General features: G+C 43.7%; 1 protein-coding gene across 2 annotated transcripts in view; it reads right to left on the minus strand.

The window, feature by feature from the left end:
- Window positions 1–9227, minus strand: part of Uspl1 (ubiquitin specific peptidase like 1) — a 31647-nt gene extending 22420 nt beyond the window's left edge. For both annotated transcript variants that reach the window (XM_057765896.1, XM_057765895.1), the window contains exons 1-3: window positions 9044–9227; window positions 5739–5904; window positions 5070–5198 (exon numbers count right to left, since the gene is read on the minus strand). In XM_057765896.1, coding sequence (XP_057621879.1) covers window positions 5070–5198; window positions 5739–5834 — 225 coding nt within the window. In that variant the 5' untranslated portion in view covers window positions 5835–5904; window positions 9044–9227. The remainder of the gene's footprint in view (window positions 1–5069; window positions 5199–5738; window positions 5905–9043) is intronic.
- Window positions 9228–11017: the final 1790 nt, after the last annotated feature.

Genomic DNA, 11017 nt, shown 5'->3' on the forward strand with positions numbered 1-11017 from the left:
AATGTCAAGTAAATAAAAATATCAACAACGTAAAGAAAGACTATGTGTGCTACTTTGGAGAGAGAGAAGTAACCTATGTCATTAAAAACTGGGAAAGTTTGGGGTTTTTTGTTTTTTCAATACAGGGTTTCTCTGTGTAATAGTCATTCATGGCTGTCCTGGAATTTGCTATGTAGAGTAGGCTGGCCTTGAACTCAGAGATCCACCTGCCTCTGTCTCCCAAGCGCTGGGATTAAAGGCGTGCGCCACCATGCCTGACAGATAAGTATTTTTTACATAAAAATTTTGCCAAGTAGCCGGGCGGTGGTGGCGCACGCCTTTAATCCCAGCACTCAGGAGGCAGAGGCAGGCGGATCTCTGTGAGTTCGAGACCAGCCTGGTCTACAAGAGCTAGTTCCAGGACAGGTTCCAAAACCACAGAGGAACCCTGTCTCGAAAAAACCAAAAAAAAAAAAAAAAAAAAAAAATTTGCCAAGTACTTTGTATGTACCTTCTATGTTGTGAGATCCATTTTTATTATTCTTACTTATGTGTATCTACGTCTGAGTGAATGTGGTGTATGTGGATGCCCAGAGGGCAGAAGAGGGTTTTGGATCCCTAGGAGGTGGAAGTCACAGGCAACAAAGAACTACGTAAGGTGAGTTCTGAGACTGAACTTCAGTACTCTGCAAGAGTAGTACTTACTCTTAACCTCTGAGCCAGTGCTCCGGTCCCTGTGTCCTACATTTGAAACAAGTCCAAGGGCTTGTAAATATCTCATTTAAAACATGCCAGGTATGGGAGCACACGCCTTTAATCCCAGCATCCAGGAGGCAGAGGCAAGAGGATCTCTGGGTTGGAGTTTGGGGTCAGCCTGGTTGACAAACCTAGCTTCAGGACAGCCAGGGCTGTAACACAGAGAAAGCCTGTTTTAAAAGGACATTCAACACTGGTATGGCACACTGGTGTCCTCCTGGGAACTGAAGAGTCACTCCTTCCTCAGTCAGTCCTCCAGACTGTGCTTAGCTGTTTACAGCTTTGTGGGGACAGCAGGATACATGAGGCACAGAAAGCCTGCTAAGTTCTGTCTCATCACGCTGGAGCCTCAGGAAGAACTGAGATTCCCAACTGACTGCCTACCCGGAGCTCAACAGCAGCAAGCACTATGGCTAACACTTGGCTGTTCCAGCAGACACTACTATATCCATCAGAAGCTTTGCCTGGTCAACCCACAGAATAACAATACTAAATCATGTCATTACCCAGGAAGCTAGGACGTTCTCAGGTAATTTACCTCATAGCTACAAGTATGAGGTGCACACTAAATTTCCTTTCCTTTCACACACGAACTCCATGTGAGCACTTGCATTTTTCAGCATGCAGACCAGCTCTGTACTGTTAGCTGTACAGTGAAGTCAGTACTAACCTGACCCTAAACCTCATGCCCCCAGAGTTTCTAAATCCTGCTTTGCCTGAGAACAACACTTAAAAGTACGCAGTGAGCCAGGAGTGGCAACATACGCCTGTAATCCTAGCACTTCAGCGGCTCAAGTGGGAAGACTATAAATTCTAAATCAGTGTGGACTATACTGCTTGCCTCAAAAACCAAATCTATCTCAAAATACAAAGAAACCAAGAAAGCAAATCACTGTGTGTAACTGAGTACCAGAGTACTCCTTACCACTTACAGACTCAAAGTGTTAATAAGTGAATCCACAGCACAGCAAAGCCTCCCTCCTGAGGGCTGGGATTGAAAGATCTTGACTAAAGGCTAAATGTCAGTGTGTCGTTCAAGGGTGGGTGGTACTGTGTCTAATATCCACTGTTCTCAATGTGTTGTCAAACTGCAAGATCAACCCAACCCTTCCGTTGGGCACCTCTGCTCCACAGGGTAGCCTGAGCCATTTACCCCTCTCTAATTGATAGGCTCAGCATATAAATGTCTAGGTATTTTTTGGAAGGAAAGGAGGGAGGGAGGGAGGGAGGGAAGGAAGACAAGAACAAAGCTCTTCCTTCTCATCCGGTTCACTTTCTTCACCACTCCTTTACCCACACTGGGCTGAGGGGGCCCTCCCCTTAAGCTCCTTTTCTGTGACTTGACAATGCCTGTCTCGTTGGCTTTCTTCTTACCAAACTGTCTCTGATTCTTGGAGTTTTTTTTAATGTCTTCAACCTCTTAATATTGGCTCAAGACTCAACCCCAGTCCTAGCTGAACTAACCATTCACATGTCTAATTCAGTTAGCTACATGTTTTGTGTTCATGACTACCAAATCTTTACCCCAATCTCAAATTCTCCATCAATTGTCGGACGTATGGCTTCAACTGCTTATTCCACCTACCTCGTTTATCTTAGTCTTCCTCCAAATCTTGCTTTTCAGACATCTTTCCTAGCTCACCAACTGTCAACTCAATTCATCCAAGTGATCAGAAGGAACAACTGGGAGTCATTCTTGCTCCTGCTCTGCTCCATGCTGTTTCCCAAACCTCCAGCAAATCCTGTTGGTTTTGCCTTTGAGAACAGCTGGGCCTCTGTATCCACAGGCTCCACAGCTATGTAGTTAGGCCTATGATGGCTGTGTCTGTACTGAACATGTATAGCTTCCTTGTCAGATTCCCAAACAATACAGCTCAACATTCCATTTACATTGTAGTAGGTGTCATGAATTACCTAGAAATGTTTTCAAGTGATGCAGGAGGATGCAGATTGGTCATATGCAAATATACTCTGCCATTTTACAGAAGGAACTTGAGTGTCCCTTGTGTAAAGGAAAGGCAGCCTGAAGCAATCCAGCCATGGCCCATCATCTCCACATCTACCATTTCTCCCTGGAATACTGCACTTGCCTTTCAACTAGCAGAGGGGAAAAAACAGCCTGAAAACTTAGACTACTCCTGTTTCTGCAGCACTTGGTGTTTAGCCCTCCCCTTTCCTATGGGTCAGTGGATGAGCTCAAAGTGCCAACAATCTGCCCACGTGGTCTTTCTGGGGCATCCTGAAGCTACCTACAGGCACGACCATAAGTCACCCACCGGGAAGTCAAAGGGGTTCATTATGAATGACAAGACAGTGCTATCACAGAGAAACCAGAGTTGTTAACTCTGGCAGAAATCGGAGACAGAGACAACTAGAGCCCCACCCATTTACCTAGCCTGTCAATCCAGAGGCAGGTGATCTCAGAGACAGGAGACTGTACGCCCCTGCACCAGTTCCTCCAGATGCCTCACCCACCCTTCCTTACTATGGACAGTTAGACTATTCCTTTCGGTTTCCCGATCACTCTTCTGATCTATCTGCCTGCCTCGCACTCAAGTACAGTTCCCGTGCTCTCAATGTAGAGGCACAAACATGACTGGAAGTTTCAGGCCTCCCAGAGTCTTAGCTGTGCCTACTTCTCCCCATGACCACAAGACTATCCTCCTCTTCCCCTTAGGCCTTTGCTTGAATTTTACTTTCTTTCTCTTTTTTTTTTCTTTTGGGTTTTCGATTTAGTCTACTATTTTAGATTTAGTCTACTATTCTCCTAACTCAGTTGGTCATCAGACCTCAAATGACAAAATTACAGAATTCTGGGCAAACTCTACTAAGTCAGTTTCTGCAAGTGAGACCAGAAATCTGCTTGGTTTATCTGGGACAGACAGAGCTGGAATTAGAAGCCTGCAATCACAACTCTGCAGATCTATGAAACGTCCTGTTTCTAGAACATGTGAATCTGCTTGTTAGTTTAAAAAAAGAGAGTATCTATTTTGCAAAATAACCATTTTGATAATTAAGCATGTATAAACTGTTCCCGAACAAGACCCTCAATCCCAAGTACCACAAACCAAAAGCCAACATCACACAAAGCTATCCTACAATTATGGGCCTCACCTTGGAAAAAGTGGTGTGGCACACAACACTGTGTTCAGTGTCCTCTACAGTCACTGCCTAATGGCTCTGCTGTCCTAGGGCAGTTCCTACAGGGACTCATAGACCCAACAGCAAGCATGTAAAATGATGGCCTTGTCCTCTTTATGTGGTTTCGTTGATGTCTAAATATCATATATCATTATAAACTTAAAATAAATATTTTGTGGGATTAACACTGGTTAAATTTTTTCTTTTTAGATTGTTTGTATCTGAGTGTTTTGCCTGCACATATGTCCATGCACCCAGGAACTGGAATTACAGGTGCCTTGAGCCACCATATGAGTGCTGGGCACAGAACCCGGGTCCTCTGCAACATTATTAAATGCTGAGCCACCTCTCCCTATCTTTTATTTGACAATATTTTAGAAATAAGACGACAGCTTTATATAGGCAAGAAATATGATGTGTAAAGTTCTGTATATGAGGAAAAAATGTAAATGGATCTGAGAGTGTTATCATTGATAGGGGAAGGGCTGTGTAGATGATTTTCTAAAATGCCAAATTAGTTTGTGGATCTCTTTAACACCACAAACTTCTGTTTGTTTGTTTTTGTTTTTTTGAGACAGGGTTTCCCTGGGAAACAGTTCTGGCTATCCTGGAACTCACTCTGTAGACCAGGTTGGCCTTCAACTCACAGAGAACCTTCTACCTCTGCCTCCCAACTGCTGGGATTATAGGCATGTACCACCACTGCTTGGCTAATCACTGTTTTGATATAACCAATTACCAAAATACCCTTCCAGGTAAAATGGAGATTATTAAATACTATATGCCCAGGTATAGTGGTGCACACCTTTAATCCCAGTGCTAGGAGGCAGAGGAAGGCGGATTACTATGAGCTGAGGCCAGCCTGGCCTACATAATAAGTTCCAAGATAGCCAAAGCTACACAAGTGAGACCCTGTGAAGGCTGGAGGGGGGGAGGGGGAGAAAGAAGAAATAACTACTATATGCTAAAAACTTATAAGGATCCCTACAAGGTTAATAGCAAGTAACAATAACTTAGGAATTCAGTTGGAAAACAGTAAATGATTTAAAATTATTTGTCAGAGATATTTAGAAATTGACATTACCTATGCATTCAAAGTCTAAACTCTGAAAAAGACAAAATTAGTAAAAATTTAAACAATGAAGAAAAGTAAAATGCTGAAAGCTATATACTATGTAACATTAGTACTTTACCTGAAGATCCTCACACAAAAACACAGATTCTTGGAAGTTAATTTGGTAAGTTTTTAAGGCGTTTAGCTTTCCTTTCGCTCTACAAGCAGGGCAATACCCATCTGTTGTAACTTTAGCTGAACCATAATTCTAAAAGAGAAATAAAGCAAATTAAAAGAGACATTCCTAAATTATATTAATTTAGAAAAGAGTTAAATGGAAGGGTAATCAAAAAAAAAAAAAAAAAAAAAAGCACAATTTCCCACTAGAAGGATTCTGGTAAGATTAAACACAGCAAACAAATGAAATCTTGTACAGTCTTAAACAGTTATTTCCAAGTAAGATGTTTATAACTTTAACTATTAAATTTTGAGTGAAAAATACCATCGTTTAGTTTACAAGAAAAAAGTAACATCAACTGCCAAGGAAAATACATAATGTACATATTTTCAAAGAATAGAAAACCATTAACATCTAGGCATCATTTCTACATTCACACATCAATAACAGAGAGGTAAACAAATTATAATAATCTTTCGCCATTGCTGTAAGATTTCCGTGGAAGACAGAATTTTTTAGGACTTCATAAAATGAAATTTAAAAATTTTAAGTTTCATTTATAATTTAAATTTCAAATAGAAGAGGGGAAAAAACCAATTTTTCACTGAGGCCAAAAATAAGTTCACTAACTTTTCCCAAGTACCCCAGCGTGGGGAGTGAAGATATCCCTATATCAGTCCCCGGTCCAACCCGTGGCAAACCATTTCCAATCTTCAGAGAATCCATCAATCCGAGTCATTGGCTAATTTATGTCACTTGGAACATGCCAATAGCACTAATGATTTTTCAATGAATCCTGCAAAAAAAAGTCAACAATTAAATAAAAACCCTATTTACTCTAAAAAGAGAGCTTTGCTATTTTATGAGAGATATTATGAATATTTGTAAGCTACAAATCCTTGGATAAACATTATAAAACTATGGTCCTGAAAATACCTAAATGCATTTAGATATTTGCAAATGGTTGAGGAGAGTGATCATAGGATGCATTTTTCTTTTCTTTTTCTTTCTTTCCTTTTTTTTTTTTTTTTTTTTTTTTTTTGGTTTTTCGAGACAGGGTTTCTCTGTGGTTTTTGGAGCCTGGAACTAGCTCTTGTAGACCAGGCTGGTCTCGAACTCAGAGATCCGCCTGCCTCTGCCTCCCAAGTGCTGGGATTAAAGGCGTGCGCCACCACCGCCCGGACAGGATGCATTTTTCTTTTTTCTTTTTCTTTCTTTCTTTTTTTTTTTTTTTGGTTTTTCGAGACAGGGTTTCTCTGTGGTTTTGGAACCTGTCCTGGAACTAGCTCTTGTAGACCAGGTTGGTCTCGAACTCACAGAGATCTGCCTGCCTCTGCTTCCCAAGTGCTGGGATTAAAGACATGCGCCACCACCGCCCGGCGTAGGATGCATTTTTCTAACACACAGAAAATTAAAACTTTTCATAGAGATGGCTACTGGTTAAAACAAGCGAGTCAACTAAGTGTAAGGCCCTAAGCTTTTCAGTGTGTGTGCAGTTTGAAGCAACCCTGTCAGCATTATAAAGAACCTGCCTGAATCTTTTAGGCCGATTGTTCTACCACAGAAAGAAAATAACAGAATGAACAACACATTTTATACCTTCCTACAGTTTTCAACCACTAATTCTTCACCAGTTGGGAATACTTTAATGTTTGAAGACAGGTTCTCACTAAATAGCCCTGCCTGGCCTGGAACTTGCTACAAATGTGGACCAGGCAGACCTTGAACTCTGTTTGCGGCTGTCTCCCAAGAGCTGGGATTAAAAGGATGCACCTAAACCAGCAGAACACTGCATTTAAAAAGTTAGCAACAAAATAGTATGCTCTTTGTAAATGATCTGTATCAGAACAAAAACATAAGTATGTCTATAGTACAAATTACATGGGATAAGCAGGTATTCAGTATATACAGAGCTGACCCCATTCAGAAGATTTAGGAGACAGAAAATTCTTAGACACGGCTCAATACAAGAGGGGGAAAGTGCCTAAAAACACTTTAAGTATGTACTTAAAATACAACAAAACCATATCAAAAAGTCCTTTTAGGTCTCAGAGATAAACTAGTACTTAGCCAGGGAGTTGTTAAGCATAAATCTTGCTGAAACCTACGGTGGCCGGCCTGATCTACAGAGCAAGTTCCAGGATAGTCACAGAGTTACACAGAGAAACCTTGTCTCAGAAACAAAACAAAAACATATACATACATAGGGTGTGCCCACACCTGTAAGCACAGCACTTGGGAGGAGAAAGTATGTAAAATCTAAAGCCAGCCTCAGCTATAAATGAATTCAGTCTTCCTGGGCTACATGAGAACCTGACAAAAGAAAAGAAAGGAGGGGAAGGGAGAGGAAGGAAATGAGGAAGAAAAGAGAAGGAAAAGGAAGGGTCAGAAAGTAAATGAAGCCGTACTGTAACACCTAAGTTACAGTTACCATCCGAGCTACTTCCCGATGATGGAAATGGTGCACCTTCTGTCAGTCTGCATTCACTATCAAAGAGAAACGTGCAGGCTCCTGAGTAAAGTCATCGATGAAACTTTTATCTACCTGAGGATCTAGGAAACTGTCTGGAATGATTCTTTCTCAATGTGGAAGTAAAAATGAGAATCCTCCAATCTGCTCTCCTGATGCTAGTATCACCCACTATTTCAATAGGAGGACAAGGCATATCCAAGCATGGTTGGTACACACCTTTAAGCCTTTAATTCCAGAGCATGGATCTCTGTGATCCCACCCAGACTAGGCAGTCTACATAGTGAGACCTTGTCTAAAATAAAAAAGAATGTAAGAAAGGAAGAAATGATGGAAGGAAGGGGAAAGGAAGGGAGAAGGGGGAAAGGAGGAAGACCTACTCAGCAAGAAAGTGGTAGAAAACACCAAACAATATTAAGACACTCCCCTCCCCCAAAGAACATGCATGTTTAAAATACCAAAAGTAGACTCTCCAGGTCTTTCACTCTGTCTTATATACGAAATTCTGGGGTGGTTCTTAAATTTCAATTCATCCCGTAACAACTAGCTTCATTATCTTTTCTCCAAAAGTAACCTGCTCCTCCCTGTACGGTGCCTAAAATTTGCCATCTTTGAGCTTGCAAACACACTAGAAAAGTCTGACTCTTTTACTCTCATCTTTTCACGCATGCCCCGTAAACGCCATCTGTTGTGGACAGAGCTTTGGAAATATTTTGAACCCATTCTCTCTTTCCATTACTATCACTGTCAAAATGACAGCTCAGCTTCCAATCACCTACTTAATCCACCCGAACAGCGCAGAACAACCGAAAGGTTATGACACGAGCTTGTTACAAGGGGGAGACCAACCAAGTTCTCCGGTCCTCATCCCCAGCACTTTCCTCTCACACCCCGCCCCCGTCAATGTCGGGAAACACTGCAGAGACCCTAAAGGGAGTTATCAGCCTAGAATGAATCCAGTTAGCAAACAATCACGAGAGGGACGCGATTAATTAAATTTAATTCACTGCATGTGCCGTGTAGAAACTTCTAAGAGCTTTGTACCCGTCGGTGATTTACCTCCCAGCTAGGCATATGAGGGGTCAAAGGCAGGGCCAACACTTAAATCCGAAGCAAGGGGTCGACTTTCGGAACCCAGTTCTGCTTGGTACCCAACCCAGCTTCCCGAATTTGGGACGGATAGGGCCACACGAGATGAGTTTCAAAAGCCAATCAGGGAAGCCCAAGAGGTGCGGCGTTCCGTCTGCCCATTTTCCACATTCTTCGTGGAGCGGATACAAACTCTGGTTTCTGTTCAGTGTTTACCTCTTTAAGCCCAAACGAACCCTGATCCCAGTCCGCATCTCCGTATTTCCCACCAGAACCTCGTTCCCAACCCATCCTTTCACCGTGTCAACGACCCACCCGGGGCACTGCAGCCGTCCCAATTTCTACTTCCCGAGGAAATTAACTCTCTCTCCCTTACCGGCCCGTTGCAAACCCTTTCTTCGTGTAGAATCGGTCCGAACTCCTGTTCCAGCTTGAGCTCCACACCATCAACCCGTAACGTTCAACCCACGTTCCCCTCGGATGGCTCCTCCCCCACCGCCGTCTCCGCTAGGAAAGCAACTTCCGCTCGGGAGTCCGCAGCCAAAGAGTCCCCCCCCACAACACCTTCCTGAAGAGCGCCCGGTTTGAAAGCCCTGGGGCACGGCGGGGGGGAAGGGGAAGACGAGAGCACTTCCGGCAAGGCTCCGCAGAGGCGTGGCTTGGCCTCCCGGCAGGCGCAGGCGCACTCGGGACTGCGGCGCCCGTAGGGGCGGGGCCCGCAGCTGCAGAGCCTGCGAGGAGATGAGGGGGAGGGGACGGTTCTGGAAGCTGCTGAAAAGCGCTTGAGCGACGGAGGTGACGCCAGCGGCCAGAGGGAGGGGCCTGATTAAAATTAGTGCGCGGAGGGATTACGCGGCCGAAGAAGCGGCCGCGACGCGCAGGCCTAGTGACCTGCGTGTGGTCTTCCCCGGCCTGGCCATCATGGCGGCCGGCGTGAGCGGGGACCGTGGCTTCCCCAGTGCTTCCTCCCGGCCGGGGCGCCGCCGTACGTGTTCACAAAGGGTCACTACACACGGAGCTGTCCCTCCCTTCCCTAAACCCCTCCTTGGAGGCCAGGGGCTTTTCCTTTCTTCCCTCTCAGATCTGCTCACGGTAAGGGGAGTAGCGAGAGACAAGCCCAGGGACGTGGTGAGCCTCGACCCGCGCAGCTCGGCAGCCCTGCCTCCGACTTCCGAGGAGGGCCGTTCTCGAGTGGCCAAGTTTTCCGAACTGCCTTCGTAGGGAGGTCATGTGGTGCTTAGGACGTCGTGCCTGACTGCGTTCTCTGGGTCGAGTGTTTCCGTGGCCTGGGACGAACACTTGGGAGTCATGCCTGGCATTGTGGACTGCGGTGCTGTGGGGTTGCCTAGGCTGCCTTAAACGACTGCGATCTGGCGGAGTGCTGATGGCTTTGGTAGCGTGCTGTGTGGAGAGAAACGAGTCCGCTGTAGGAAGAAATTAGCCAATAAAAGAATTTCACCTTGTACTTAGGAATGCAGATCGCTGAGCGGCCCAACAGACTTTGTTAGGGTTAGGTTTTTTTTTCCCCCCTCCCTCAAGACAAAAATAAAGTGGTTAGGTTTTGCTTTTTTTTTTTTTTTTTTTTTTTTTTGCGTTTCACTATATAATTAAGGTACCGGTGTATTTGTTCTAAGAACGAACTAGCAAGATTTCTTTTTGTATGGATTATGAAATTTTGAGGAAATATTTGTTAATGAAATAGCAGTCAAGATTAATAGAAATATTTCTTGTTTATCATGTTTATTTCCATTTTTAGAGTGGGGTACACTCCATAAACACTTGCTGAATGTCACCTTATAAATTGAACAATCTAATTGGTTCAGTTAAAATGTAACTCAGCTTTTGAGATGTAAAGCAACATCCCCCTAGTGATTATAATCATAATTCAAATAAAAATTGATGATTGCAGTCATTAATGTAAATTTTATTTAATTTTTTTGTTGTTATTTAGAAAAAAGAACAGTGACCAACGAAATGGAGGTGGGAAGTGGAGATTAAAAAGAAAATCCCCTTTATGCCAGAGGCTTGTAGACCCTAGCTGAGAAGATACCATGCTAGTTCTTCCCAGTGTATTTAGAGTGTCCATTTTTACGTAGACTGGCCCCAAAGGGAGTGTAGTTACATCTCCAGTAGGTTAAGGCCGGAAGTTTATCTACTTCCACTTAGAAACTCACATTTGCTAAAAGGAAGCTTTTGTGCCCTATATATCATTTTGTGGGCTCTGGACTCTTCTATGTTGTATTTCTTAAACCTTTAGCCCCAACCTGGGATATAAATGCTACCTCAGAGCCAGGTATGGGGTGAATACCTCTGTAATCCCAGCACTCAGGAGATGAAGGCAGGACAATCT

Source organism: Chionomys nivalis, chromosome 3 (genome assembly GCF_950005125.1).
Source record: "Chionomys nivalis chromosome 3, mChiNiv1.1, whole genome shotgun sequence".
NCBI lineage: Eukaryota > Metazoa > Chordata > Mammalia > Rodentia > Cricetidae > Chionomys > Chionomys nivalis.